Consider the following 15,290-nt stretch of genomic DNA (forward strand, 5'->3'; position numbering starts at 1 on the left):
CACTCGAATAAAATAAACAAACAATATAAATAAATAAATAAATAAACAAATAAAACACAACACTCTAATGAGATAAATAAATAAATAAATAAATAAATAAATAAATAGAACACCACATTCAGATAAGATAAGCAAACAAACAAATAAATAAATGAACAAATAATAAATAAATAAATAGAACAACATTCAGATAAGATAAGCAAGCAAGCAAACAAACAAACAAACAAACACACAAACAAACAAATAAATAAATAAATAAATAAATACATGAATGCATCATTTGTCCTTTATTTTTGTAAGTCTAAATCAATATTACGCAGCCATCGTTCTGTCCTTTTAGTGATCACATAGGTTGTGGGTAATTATCCACCCACTCGCATGTAGGCCATTATAGTTGATTTGGACACTGCAGAGAGACTGTTTTGATAACATGGCGTCAACTGCAGAAAATGATGAACTAGAAGCACAGTCTTTCTGTAATGCCGCCAATTACAGTGTCAAAGCAAAAAGCTTTTTGGAGAGCGACTGGGCTATTACTAAACATCTGGTAAAGATGTCAGACATGGGGTTTGAAGGAAGGCATTGTACAGGAGCTGGGTCCATATTTAGTTTGGTGACGACTGGTTGGTGCGTGAATGCCTGCTATATAATATATATAATTGCACCTTGAGTTCTGAGTGCTCTGGGGAGCAGTATGTAGGGTTTATTGAATGGCTCTGCTTTTTTAGTCTTTTCTCTTCTCTTTTCAGCAGTCATTATTACATTCACAGAACTCTTTATTCATTCACAACACAGCGCAAGGACGGTCCATTTTAACCAGATTAATTCACTCTATAAATAACATGCACAAGAATTTCTTTCAGTCAGTAATCCTTGTGGTATTTTGGTCACCAGAGGGACAATACATGCATGTCCACAGAGATAAACTGCTAAATGGTTCAGAATCTTGGTCTCAGAGATCAGTTTGCTTGGTCTATACTGTGAAACAGCACACCTCTGCATCATGCATGATATGAAAAAAGGCGGACATTCTGCATGCCTGATAAAAGGTCTTGATTAAAATGCCCTTTTCGAGACTTCCGGTTTGGGCGAGAAGACGATGGCAGCGTGATAACCTTAGCTCCCGACAACGAGAATAAAAAGGCCTAAACGAAGAGTAAATACTCGACGATATAATTACTAGTTGGAAGGAAGAAGTGGATGGTCATGACAAAAGAGAGGCAAAACAAGATTAAAGGCAAGAAAATTGTACACAACATGGTAAACGTCACTGAGGTAAACGACGAGGAACCGCTAACCGAGCACAGAGAGGGCGAGGGGGAAACGGAGGTTGATCTGAAGACGATATTCAAAGAAATAAAGGATTTTCGTCAAGATAGCAAGAAACAATTCCAAGAGCTAAAAGAGGACATCAACAAAACTAATAGAAGACTTGACGAAACGGAGGAACGGATAACAGCAATGGAGGACAGAATGCAAACTACAGAGGATGTAGTCACGGAGATGATCAAACTGCACGATCAACTCGAAGCCAAACTAATTGATCAAGAAGGACGCGATAGGCGCAACAATATACGAATCTACTCAATACCCGAAGAGTCTGAAAAAAATTACACATCAATGATAGCCTTCATTGAACAGCTACTAAAAGAAAACCTCCAATTACCAACGGACTTGAACTTACAGATCGAAAGAGCCCATAGAGCCCTCACTCCTCTACCGCCACGGGGATCAGCACCACGATCCATCATTGTGAGATTTTTGGACTATAGAACGAAAGAAGAAATTATTAAAATGGCATGGAAAAACAAAGGATTTGAGTGGAAGGGAAAACGCATAAATTTCGACCACGACTACGCAACAGGGGTGTTAAAAAAGCGAAGAGAATACGCGGAGGTGAAAAGGCTATTAAAAGAAAAAGGAATACGCTTCCAAACTCCTTTTCCTGCAAAAATGCGGGTCTTCTACGAGGACGGCGTCCGCATATACAGCTCTGCTACGGAAGCGACGCGAGATATGGCCGAGAGAGGATTGCCGGTCACCGTAGTGAAGCAGCCGGAGACACTAATGGACAAAATCAAGAGGACGACCTGGTCAACGAGTGATGGACGAGGAAATAAAAGTAGGGAAGGAAGGAGGCGAGTTGACCAGTCAGTTGTAGAGAAACTCCAGCAATTCAGACGCGAATCAGTGGAAGAGGATTAAAAAAAAAAAAAAAAATCCACTCAATAGACAAAAACTCGAAACAGAATGAAAACAATTTAGCCGACACCCTTTACTTTATCACATGCGCAACAGACCAAGTTCGCGCTGTCAACAAAGACTGAAACTAACGTTTACCAGGTTGACTAAATTTAATTTAGAATGTATTATTATTATTAATAGTATTATTATTTTAAATGGGCCTATAGTAAAATTATTAGTTCGGGAGCATAACGGGACCGGGACACAATCGCCAGGAGGTATGAGTGACTTTCAGAATAAAGTTACTTCGGAGAGCCCTCTAGTGGTGAAAAGAGGTAAATTCTCCGCAATGAATACCAACCCAAACACAATTAAGGTTAACTTAAGAACCTCACTGTTGGAAGTTTTTAAATGGGTTTTCACTATGTTACAGAACGTTTTATCTTTTACTTTAAGGCATTATAGTATTCTGGCTGATGTTCATAGCAGCCAAGAGGATGGAGCACTGAAAATGGGTATTGAAAAATATGTACAGTTTATAGACACAATTTTGACATGGAGACTAATAAGCAGAGATTAAGAGTAGTTTCATTCAACGTTAATGGGGTATTGAACCCTCAAAAACGAACTAAAATAATAACTAAACTAAAGAAAGAAAAGACTCATATTGCTCTTTTACAAGAGACACATTTGAATGAAACAGAACATCTGAAACTTAAACAAAGGGGATTTAAATGGATATTTTCTTCTTCCTATAAATCTGGCCATAGACGAGGAGTTGCAATTCTTATCTCAAATCAAGTAAACTATGAGCATTTATCAGAAAAGAAGGATAAAGAAGGAAGATTTATTTGCAATAAAGGAAAAATAAATGGGACCCAAGTAACTATATTTAACATATATGCCCCTCCAGGAAGCCAGTGGTCTTTCTTTAAACAAATATTAAATATGATATCAACAGAATCAGAGGGCATTCTTATTTGGGGAGGTGATATGAATATTCGATTATCTAAACTGGATTATTCAGGAAAAAGTATAATATCTCAAAACCAAGTAAGAAAGAAAATTAACACAATATTAAAAGAAATTGGTATCATTGATATTTGGAGAAACATCAACCCAAATACACGGGATTATTCACACTTTTCAGCCCCACACTCAACATATAGCAGAATTGATTATTTTTTTACTTTTCTTAAAGACAGACACAGAGTCACATCATGTGACATCGGAACAATAGATATATCTGATCATGCGCCCATAATAATGACAATAAATATTAATCATAACAAAAGGAATACCCTCTGGAAGTTAAACTCGAGTATACTAAATAACCCATTTGTAAAAGAGAATATTAAATCTGAGATTGAAACATACTTTGAGGAAAATAATAATGGGGAAGTAACACCAATAATTTTATGGGACGCATTTAAAGCAGTCTTAAGAGGAAAGATGATTGCTAGAACAGCACTATTAAAGAAAATTAGTCAAGGAAGAATTGATAGTTTACAAATTAAATTGAAAAAGGCACAAGCGTTACATAAAAGAACAAATGATCCTGGTGAAAAACAGATAATTAAAAAATTGCAAAAAGAATTAGACAGTTTGTTATCAGAAGAAATTCAGCGTAAACTATTATTTCTTAGACAGAATTATTATGAAGCAGGAAACAAATCTACAAGACTTTTAGCATATAAATTAAGAAAACAACAAACAGAATCAACAGTGTATAAAATAAGGAACCCTGAAACTAATAATATACATCATAAATTGGAAGAAATACAAAAAAGTTTCGAAATATACTACAGAACCCTATACACACAACCAACAATGCAGAATGAACAGCATATAAAAAATTTTCTCAACTCATTAAGTTTACCAGAAGTAACCGAGGAACAAAATGCCAGTTTAACAAAAGAAATTACAGAACTAGAAATAAATGCAGCAATAACAAAATTGAAAGCAAACAAAAGTCCAGGTACCGATGGATACACATCTGAATGGTACAAATGTTTTCGAGATCAGATAGTTCCAAGACTTAAAATGGCATGTAATTGGGCACTGCACAAAGGAGAAATTCCTCCTTCTTGGAGAGAAGCGACAATTACAATTATTCCTAAAGATGGGAAAGACAAATTACAGTGTAAAAATTATCGCCCAATTTCGGTTTTAAATATAGATTATAAAATATACACATCAATTTTGGCAAAAAGACTAGATAATATATTACCAGACCTTATACAACTAGATCAAACAGGATTTATACGACAAAGACAAACCCAAGACAATATTAGACGAACTTTACACATCTTATCGCACATACAACAAAGAAAGATAGAATCACTGATCTTGGGACTAGACGCAGAAAAAGCCTTTGATACAGTTAGATGGTTATATCTTTATAAAGTAATGGAGAAATTTGGTTTCCATCCAATTATCATTAAAGCTCTACAAGCAATATACAACAAACCAACAGCTAGAATCAAAATTAATGGAAGCCTCTCAAAATCATTTATTCTAGAAAGATCTTGTAGACAAGGATGCCCCTGTTCTCCACTATTGTTCGCTTTGTTTTTGGAGCCACTAAGTCAGAGCATAAAACAAAACACCGATATTGAGGGAATTAAGGTATTTGGAGAAGAACAGAAATTATCTCTTTTTGCAGACGACGTGTTAATTTATTTAGGAAAACCACAAAAATCATTAGAAGTACTTATGGAAACATTAGAATCCTTTGGAAAATTATCAGGCTATAAATTAAATGTACAAAAAACTCAGGTTCTAACTTTAAATTATCAACCATCTAAATATTTAAGGCAAAAATTTGATTTTAATTGGAAAGAAAATTCAATGAAATATTTAGGAGTTAATATCCCTAAAGATTTAACCTTTTTATTTGATTTAAATTATAAGCCACTATATTCAAAGATAAAGGCAGATTTAGTTAGATGGAACCTTCTACCATACCTAGGATTACACTCCAGAATAGAATCAATTAAAATTAACATACTTCCAAGATTTTTATATCTTTTTCAAACACTACCTATAGAAATAAGTAAACAACATTTTACAGAATGGGATAGATCGATTTCACGTTTTATATGGCAAGGGAAAAAACCAAGAATTAAATTTAAAACGCTACAATTACAGAAAGACGAAGGAGGATTTACATTACCATGTTTGGAGAAGTATTACCAAGCGGCCCAAATACGACCATTACTATGCTTAAGTAACCCTAATTTTAAAGCCAGATGGAAAGAAATAGAAAATGCCACTCCAAACAGACCCCCAATTCAAGCAATAATGGCTGATGACAATTTGAGGAAAACCTATGAAAAAGAAATTAATCAATGGACAAACAATTCATTAAAAACGTGGCAAGAAATATTAAAAAAATATGATCTAACAGAGTCAGTATCAATACTGAGATGGCCAGCGTTTGACTCCACATTCGCCCCAAACAAAATAGACACTAGTTTTAAAGTTTGGAATAAGCAAGGACTTACGGCATACTGCACTTTTCTACATAATGGAAGTGTTAAGGATTTTGAAACATTCAAAAATGAAAATTCACTATGTGACCACGACTTTCATAGATATTTACAGATAAGACACAAAATTAAAAACATTAGAAATGGTGATGAAAATAAAAATAATGACCTCCTGACAATATTTATCACAGCTTATAAAGGAGGCAACATGACCAAAATAATTACTAAACTATATAAAAGTCTACAAGACAATAAAGCAGAAAACACATATTATATAAAAAATAAATGGGAAAAAGAGAACAATATTGAAATTACTGAGGAAGAGTGGAAAAGTATTTTTAAAACACAGTGGAAATCAACAGCCTCCTCAGTCTGGAGGGAATTCGGTTGGAAAAATATAATTCGTTTTTTCGTCACCCCTGAGCAGAAGAGATACTTAAACAAAAATGCAGTCTGTTGGAGACTGTGTGGCTCAAATGAAGCGAATCATACACACATATTCTGGAAATGTTTAAAAATTCAGGCATTTTGGAAAGAAATTCATAAATGTTTAGAGACTATATTCCACACCCCCATCGATTTTTCCTTCTCAACTCTATACTTAGGCCTCAACTCTCCTATGCTAAAAGAAAAATCTGACAAAAAACTGATTAAAATTTTGCTGATAGCCTGTAAAAAAGCCATAACCAAAAAATGGTTACAGCTTGAAGCACCTCAAATTAGTGATTGGTTTGAAATAACTTATGATATCTATAAAATGGAGAGGCTAACAATGAATCGTCGATTACAGACTGTGGAGCTTAATGAGACATGGAGAAAATGGGTAGAATATATTCTCCCATTAAGGCCAGACTTGATATAGAATGTGTAATAGTCAGAGAGATGTGAATTTTATTTTGATTATTTTATGTATTATTTTTTGAGATAAAACTTACAAGAAAAATAATAAGAACAATACCCATTTAAAAATAAATAAATCAAGGTGCTAAAAGAACCATCCTCACAGTTTCATATGTATATAGTTTATGAAAAAAAAAAAAAAAAGTGCAGATCGAGTGCTACAATATGGGTTTAAAAATAAGGGAACAACTGAATTGTAATTGAAAAGCAATACATAAAAAAAAAAAAAAAAAATGTTTTTTTCTTTTTCACCTGTATACATTTTGATGGTATACAAAACAATTAGAAGTGTATTGTTTTGATTGTTCCTATAGTATCCTTGAGTCATTAATGTAATTTTCATATTTAATTATGTATGGAGTTTTTATTTATTTATTTATTTTTATTTTTTTTTTTTCATTTTTACAATTTCTGGATCCCTATGTTGGATTGTTTTTGTGTAACCAATGTGGAAAACCATATGAACCCTATCAATATGTAAACTTGGAAACTGCAATAAAAAACTAAATAAATAAAAAAAAAAAATGCCCTTTTCGTCAGCCTAGTAAACAAAACCACTGCTTGAAAACTGGCAACACGTATCATCCTGTAATAGTTGTTTACCTTCTCTGCTTTTAATAACACTTTACTAGTCATCTGTTTGAACCACTCAGCCTCTTCTACTCATCCTAGAACATATTTTATCTTAAACTTTACTGTACAAAAAACAAAACAAACAAACAAACAAAAAAAAAAAAACTTCATAGGCCCTATTACAGGTGACGTGGTGGCACAGTAGATAGTGGTGTTGCCTCACAGCAAGAAGGTCGCTGGTTCGAGCCTCTGCTGGGTCAGTTGGCATTTCTGTGTGGAGTTTGCATGTTCTCCCCACATTTGCATGGGTGTTTCGGTTTCCCCCACAGTCCAAAGACATACAGGTGAATTGGGTGTGATAAAACTGTCTGTAGTATGAGTGTGAATGAGTGTGTATTAATGTTTCCCAGTGATGGGTTGCAGCTGGAAGGGCATTCGCTGCGTAAAATAAATGCTGGATAAGTTGGCAGCTCATTCCTCAGTGGCGACCCCTAATTAATAAAGGGACTAAACTGAAAAGAAAACGACTGAATAAATGAAGGCTCTATAATGTTGATCCTGTTTCTAGTAACATTACAAAACACACTTCTTCCTCTCTATATGCACCAGACACTTTCTTAAAAACACCATGTTACAAAGACTTAATATAAGATAGATAGATGGTAGGTTGGTAAGTAGGTTGTTAGGTAGATAGGTAGGTAGGTACTGTAGGTAGGTAGGTATAGGTAGGTAGGTAAGTAGGTATAGGTGCAGTAGGTGCTGTAGCCTCACAGCAAGAAGGTCGCTGATTCGAGCCTTGGCTTTTTTTTTATATTTCTTAAATTATGTTTATCAGAGCAAGGGAATTTTCACAGTATGTCTAATAATATTTTTTCTTCTGGAGAAAGTCTTATTAGTTTTATTTCGGCTAGAATAAAAGCAGTTTATATTTAAGGTCAAAATTATTAGCCCATTTAAGCTATATTTTTTCTACAGAACAAACCATTATTATACAATAACTTGCCTAATTACCCTAACCTGCCCAGTTAACCTAATGAACCTAGTTATGCCTTTAAATGTCACTTTAAGCTGCATAGAAATGTCTTGAAAAAACATCTAGTCAAATATTATTTACAGTCATCATGACAGATAAAATAAATCAGTTATTAGAAATGAGTTATTAAAATTATTATGTTTAGAAATGTGTTAAAGAAATCTTCTCTACGGTAAACAGAAAATGGGAAAAAAATAAACAGGGGGGCTAATAATTGAGGGAGCTAATAATTCTTCTGACTTCAACTATGTGTTAAGAACACCTACTGTTAACCATGTTACTGATTTTTAAAGCTGCATTTTTACCTTTTTTATTATTATTTTTTTTTACAGTGTATTTTTATGGCAGCTAGTATATATATCCATTATAAGCCAAGCTAAAGCTTCAGTCTGGACTTAAAATATGTAAACCTTCCAAAGTCATTTTGTCCTCCTTGCAGAAGGAACTCACCTTGGTGAGGTACCATGGGAAAATACCATCATAGTTTTCTGGAACACCAATTTTAAGATGAGCACTCTCAGAAAGCAAGAGGTTCTGAGACAGCACCTAAAATAGAAAGCAATTAATTACAGGAGTTAAACCATGGTAAATGGTAAATATTTATGTTCACCAAACAAAACGGTTGACCAAGAGAACTTACGCTCAGTGCAATAAACCAAGTGCTCACAAATTCCATTGCAACTGTCTGACTATAAGAAAAAAAAACAACAACAAAAAAAAAAACATTTAATCATTCATTTTTTTCAGCTTAGTACCTTTATTAATCAGAGGTCACCACAGTAGAATGAACCACCAACTTATCTAGCATATGTTTTACGCAGCGGATGCCCTTCCAGCTGCAACCCATCACTGGGAAACACCCATACACAATCATTCACACACATACACTAGGGCCAATTTCGTTCATTCATTTACTTTCTTTTTGGCTTAGTCTCTATTAATCTGGGGTCGCCACAGCAGAATGAACTGCTAACTTATCCAGAATATTTTTTACACAGCGGATGCCCTTCCAGCTGCAGCCCATCACTGGGAAACACCCATATACAATCATTCACACACATACACTACGGTCAATTTAGCTAATTCAATTCACCTATAGCACTATAGCACATGTTTTTGGATTGTTGGGGAAACCGGAGCACTCGGAGGAAACACTGGGAAAACATGCAAATACACAGAGAAATGCCAACTGGCTCAGCTGGGGTTTGAACCAGTGACCTTCTTGCTGTGAGGCAATTGTGCTACCCACTGTGCCACCATGCTGCCCACAACAACAACATAAAACATCATATTACATTCCATGCTTTGCCTCAAAGTAATTTTTCAGCCTGCACATATTTTGGTTTTTCAAGGGATTTCCACTACTGGAAAAAACAGATACACTTATAAAGAGCCACTTGTGATTCGTATGTTAACAGTTTACATGATGCAAATGTGTACACATAATTTAATACATTTGAATACCAGAAACACTGAGTGCACCTTATAAGAGCCAAAGTAACAGACTGAGTTAAAAAAGCAAGCCTGCCATCAAACAACTTTTTCCTTCAGTTAATGTTCAACACGAGTACACTTCATTAATGTAACATCACGTCAAAGCTCAAGTTACTGCTTATATAGGAACAGGATTTTGGCTATGGTTGTTTTGTGCATTTATTTAAACAAAAAAAAAATCTTCAAAATCTATGAACTAATATACTCAGAATACAAGTTAGCTATGACAATACAATAAATTTAGTAATAAATGAATAAAATATTAAGAAAACCTCATCAAAAAAATGTTCTCTTCAAAATTGCAGATTTGTCTTGCTTCTGTGTTTATGTTTGGTTTTTTGACTCAAAAGGTTCTAAAAAGATTGTATTCTTTGCCATAAAAGTTAAATTACTGAACCTACATACAGTGTTCAGCATAATTGAGTACACCCTATTTTGAAAATGAATATTTTCATCCATTTCTCAGTGAATATGGGTTATATATATATATATATATATATATATATATATATATATATATATATATATATATATATATATATATATATATATATATATATATATATATATATATATATATATATGGTGCATTTGAACAAAATATATTTTTTAAACAGATATATTTTTTAAAATAATATTTTAGTCACAGAACATTTTTTCAGTAATGAAAAGATAATAAAATTAAATTAAAGAAAAAAATATAGAAAAAAATTACAGGCTACAAAATGTCAACTAAATTGTATATATTTCTTTTGTTTCTCTTGATTTTTGCTATTTTTGAAAATTTGTATTTCATAGTTTTCACAAACATATAAATTTGCGCTACTAATTTTTGAACCATTATCGTAAGTTATTTTGTTAGATTAGCTCCAGATTTGGCTTCATGCTGACCAAACTACTGTATACACAAATATAGTATTGTAAAGCTTCCTATAGAAACTATTAATTTAAATGAGAGATTTCAGATGTACTCATATATGCTGAGCACTGTACATGCCTGACAAAAAAAAGCTTATTTTAGAAAAATATTTCAGAAGACACTGAGAGGCTTTTGAGCGCCATACAGAGCTAAACATACCTAACTGAAGCTTTTAAATAGACAATAAACCAAATCACCATTGCATTAATGCTTATTTGTCAGGTTTACACTGGAATATGAGAGTACTAGCAATGCAATTTGAAAATCTGCAAAAAAAAAAAAAAAAAAAAAAATTCTTCAAAGGTCTCTGATGCACTGTGAATGACACAGCAAAAAAATAAAATAAAATAAGAAAATTCATATGTTTAACAGTGGTGAAAAGAGTACTGAAAAATCATACTCAAGTAAAAGTACCATTACTTGCCCAGAAATGCAGTGCAAGTAGAGTAAAAGTATGTAAATATTATTATAAATATTATAATGTAACATTCTGTAGTGCATTTAGTGATTGTTTAAGGCCATTTGGCAATTTCAGTCATCATACAGTAAACATACAGTCTCTCGGTCAATGCGTGTAAAGATTTTAGACATTTTCTTGGACCCTTTTAACGCTTCCATATGGTTTGCAGCATTTATAAAGAGTCCCAGTCTTAAGGTTGTTACTTTTTACGTGTGATTTAATTGGACAGGTATCACAGGACTAATTTTTCTACTCAGCCAATCATCTTAGACAATTAAAAATAAAGTAGTGACTGTAGGGTGAAGGAAAGTATTGGAGTAAAAGTACCGATCCTGCACTAAAAATGTACTCAAAGGAAAGTAAACATTTTAAAAACTATTTAGTAAATTTAATTCCTGTGAAAAAAAAAAACTACTCAATTACAGTAATTTGAGTATTTGTAATTTGTTACTTTACACCACTGATGTTTAAAAAAAGCAGCTCTTACCTGGTGTCCAGACTTTCCGTTTGTGAAACTGAGAATAGCTTCAAGTGTTAGAAAAGCTTTGCATCTGCTTTGTAACTGATTAATGATTACCCTCCTTAATTGTCTGAGAATACTTGTTTCCTCTAATTATTCAACTGATTAGCAAGTCTCTAGCTTGCATATGTGTGGGGGAATAAATTACATGGCATTATAACCTCAAGTCGTAAAGTGTATTCTGCATTTGCAGACATAGAGCAGCCACAACAAAATAGAGATTGCATCTTTTATTTTATTATAAAACCATTGTAAACATGTAACAAAATTCACAACTCAATCATATTAAATGGCATTAAGTGCAAATCAAACGTTTTAGAAACAGCTCACAACACATTATTTATTGCTTCTATGTCATTCATTTGCACATGGAGCATAGATGTCAGATTAACTTAATATGTCAGACGTCTTATATCGAAATGCATTTATATTGCCTCTTGCCCAACCCCCATCCCATCCCACCCCCAACAAAACCCAAAAGCATCGAGTTCAGTGTCTTGGCTGAGTTACGAACCTGCGCACTCAGTTTCAAGTAACATTTGATTCCATATGTTGTTTCAACCAGAAATATGACTTGTGCTCGTTCCTCCTCTGATACAGAAATACACATAAGGCAAATAAATGCGCCTTTGTGCCATCTTAACCACAGCTCTCCACAGGTAACATTGTGATTTGTGAAATCACCTCCTAATTTACATGCACAGAATCTTGACAACTATACATATTAAGGCCGCAAAACACTGAAGGAAAAAGGTAACGTAACAATAAAAAGCCTCATGCCGGTCAACACAACATGATCTTGTCAGTTTTGTTTCATATATAATCTCTTCTTCGGTTTACAAAACAAGTTCGTATTTGTCTGTACAGCTAAATAGTCCTTATATTAGCATTAAAAACACACAGCTTCTGGTCGTGGGTATCAGATGGCATATTAGTCCAGTTTGTTTGTATTGTTTTTATAGCACTGAAAGGTCGTGGCAAGATTTGGATTTCTGTCTGAAGGCCATCTTCTTGTTCTTGCGGGCCACCATTCGGCCCAGGAAACGTTTGGCCTTTTTGCTGATGCTCTCACGCCGCTTGCAGTTGGCCATGCGACGAGCGTTCTCTTCTTTGCTGTCCTTGCGCAGGCGAATCTGCCGTACGATGCCCTCAAAGAGGTCACGCACATTGTGATGCAGCGAGGCTGAGGTCTCAATGAACTTGCAGTCAAACACAACGGCACAGGCACTGCCCTCTAGAGAGACCAGAAAAAAGAGATGAGGGTGAGCAATAAATCCATCACCAGAGGGACACAAGCTACACTGTCAACATTACTATGCTTTCTGCTCTTTAAATCTCAAGGGACAGGAGCTCTTTATACACAACAACTAGAATATGACTACACTCTAAAAAATAAGGGTTACAAAAGTAGCATTTTCCAGTGATGCCATAGAAAAAACACCATAATTTTTGGGAAAGAAATCTTTAAAGAATTTTTTTCTTGCATACGGAACATAAAAAAAAAAAAAATTCTGCTATGGAAAACATTTTTAGACTGGATTGTTTGAGCTCTTAGCTGCAAATAATGAGTGCAGAGGCTATAAATTGTATATAAGGGTGGAATCTTACCATCCATAGAAACTTCCCGGGAGCGCACCAGGTCACTTTTGTTCCCCACTAGGATAATAGGGATGTTTTCTGACTGACGAGCTCTGCGCAGCTGGATTCGGAGCTCTGAAGCTTTCTCAAAGCTGGACTTGTCTGTCACCGAGTACACGATGATATAGGCATCTCCCATACGCATGCACTGATCCTGCAGCCACTGGCTGTTATCCTGTAGAAATACATGTAAGCAGTGTTAATATCAATTTCAAGTAATGCTAATGTGTGTGCATATATACAGCTGAGGAAAAAAAAGGTTCATTCTGTAAAGGTCTCAAAATAGTTCTTCCAAATTTCATTTAAAAAAGTATAAACATTTAGAGCTTTTCCCTTTTCCTCCCTAGAAAATGCTAATTGGTCAACATAACAAAGGGTTTGTGATTTAAATTTGGGGCAACTCAACCAAAGATTGAGTTTCAAACTCTTCTGAAGTTTAAATAATGGTTTAGTGTTAACTAGACATGCATGAAAATATGGTATCTGTTTAGTTATTTTATTTATTCTAATTTTGGAAAAAAAAAACATAAAACATTTTAACTAGTTAAATACTCAACTATTATTTATAAATCCACAGACCCCAAAAATGTACATACGTAAATTTATATAGGCTTCGTCTTAATAATAATAATAGTTTATATTATAACATTATTTTGTGTATTATTTAACTTTTTATATCAAATGGCCATTACCTGTTCCCATATGTCATACAGAAGGATGGACGTCTCCTCGTCATCAACCACAAGAGATCTGTCATATGTGTTTCCTAAAATGAAGACACAATACATAAATTTAAGTATGTAAAATGGATTAGATGCTGCCTGAAAAAAAAAATTGTTAGGCTATTAAGTCTTCTGAAATGAATAAAAATTGACATCAAATAATCAAGAAATTCACCTGTTTCCTCGCAGTCGTTACTGTCTTCAACTCCACCGAATATCCTCGCCAGACTGGACTTGCCCACGCCGTGCTCGCCCAGGAGGACCACCTTGTAGACCTGTCCGTCCGAGTCGCTGCCGGAGGAGATGACCGAGTCTGAGGAGTCCGACACGCAGCTGTTCCTGTCGGCATTGAAGCGCATGAGGCCGGGCAGTTCGCTGGGCTGAGCCGCGGGCATCGAGCGCAACTCCCGGTCGTCCACCGGCATACTTCTCCGATGCAGAGTCTGCAGGTGCAGGGGAAACGGCATGCTACCTCTCCTCTTATCCATGTTCCTCAACTTGTCTCCTTTGTTCAAAGTCATGATTCCAAACCTGTCTGTGTAGAACTATATTTATAATAACTGTAGCCTATATTTAATAATTTAACACTTTTTTATATGTTCTACAGTTAATGACAACTACTACTAGCCTTTTACAACTAATAAAATTAAAAAATAATAGCTGTTATTGGAAACAGAGTTATAAGATATGAAAATGACACTTACATTTGAGCGTCTATAAAATCTTCGTTCAATGTCAAAAATTCCAGTTGGTTATTCCGCTTTACTCCGTTATTCTTCGCCGAGGGTTTCTCCTATGATCTCCGGTGAGACGGAGCCCTTATTTATGTGAATGAGTGACGTCAGGCCGGGGAGGGTTTGCCTCGGAGAATCACGCGTGTTTCTTATAGTAGAGCTGTGATTTTGAGGGAGGAGCGCGGGTGATTCACGGATGTGCGCGGGCGTCCGGTGGAGAGAGAGAGAGAGAGGGGTCTTCCCTCCCCTGCGCGTGAGCTGCATAGACGATGAGCCACTGAATCATATTCCGCCTTTACTACAGACCACAGCCACGACTCTCTGCATTGTCTGTGGAGTAAATGCGTATACGCTTTATCACCACAGTGCCTTGCTTTGAAATCAGGGTACACTTCTTTTTGTTTACCCATTTAGCCTTGATTTGTTATCATTATTTGGATGAAAAAGAGATTTTGCTCGTTTTGACTGGTTCAAGATGTCTCTTAAACGGAGCTCGGACAAACCATATAAAAATGTAGTAAATTAGGATATAATTATGCTTGGTAAAATAGCTTATTATGGGCTATTCTAATACACATTCTGCCATTGATCAACCACAAGTTACATTTGGAAATAAAAAATG

The 15,290-nt window shown here is 34.8% G+C and overlaps 2 protein-coding genes across 3 annotated transcripts in view; both read right to left on the bottom strand.

Moving 5' to 3' along the window:
- cdh16 (cadherin 16, KSP-cadherin) overlaps positions 1-11,577 on the bottom strand; it is a 90,915-nt gene extending 79,338 nt beyond the window's left edge. The window contains exons 1-3 of the mRNA XM_087261644.1: positions 11,542-11,577; positions 8,822-8,870; positions 8,632-8,727 (exon numbers count right to left, since the gene is read on the bottom strand). Coding sequence (XP_087117770.1) covers positions 8,632-8,727; positions 8,822-8,857 — 132 coding nt within the window. The 5' untranslated portion in view covers positions 8,858-8,870; positions 11,542-11,577. The remainder of the gene's footprint in view (positions 1-8,631; positions 8,728-8,821; positions 8,871-11,541) is intronic.
- A 212-nt stretch (positions 11,578-11,789) lies between these two features.
- rrad (Ras-related associated with diabetes) lies at positions 11,790-14,731 on the bottom strand. Of its 2 annotated transcripts, none has more exons than XM_087258853.1 (5): positions 14,639-14,731; positions 14,110-14,465; positions 13,905-13,978; positions 13,183-13,387; positions 11,790-12,808 (listed from the first exon to the last, which is right to left on the bottom strand). In XM_087258853.1, coding segments are annotated over exons 1-5 (915 nt in total). In that variant the 5' UTR covers positions 14,641-14,731; the 3' UTR covers positions 11,790-12,530. The 2 variants fall into 2 exon arrangements, with proteins under 2 accessions (XP_087114979.1, NP_956092.1); NM_199798.1 differs by having other exon boundaries at positions 11,792-12,808; positions 14,110-14,469.
- Positions 14,732-15,290: the final 559 nt, after the last annotated feature.

This window comes from Danio rerio, chromosome 7 (assembly GCF_052040795.2).
Source record: "Danio rerio strain M-AB ecotype USA chromosome 7, GRCz13ab, whole genome shotgun sequence".
In the NCBI taxonomy this organism is placed as follows: domain Eukaryota; kingdom Metazoa; phylum Chordata; class Actinopteri; order Cypriniformes; family Danionidae; genus Danio; species Danio rerio.

What these genes read in the sequence shown, in the direction of transcription:
- rrad (XM_087258853.1), bottom strand. An exon ending in TGTATGACATATGGGAACAG is followed by an intron (nt 13,388 to 13,904) that starts GTAATGGCCATT and finishes GTATTTCTACAG; the next exon opens with GATAACAGCCAGTGGCTGCA. An exon ending in CCGGGAAGTTTCTATGGATG is followed by an intron (nt 12,809 to 13,182) that starts GTAAGATTCCAC and finishes TGGTCTCTCTAG; the next exon opens with AGGGCAGTGCCTGTGCCGTT.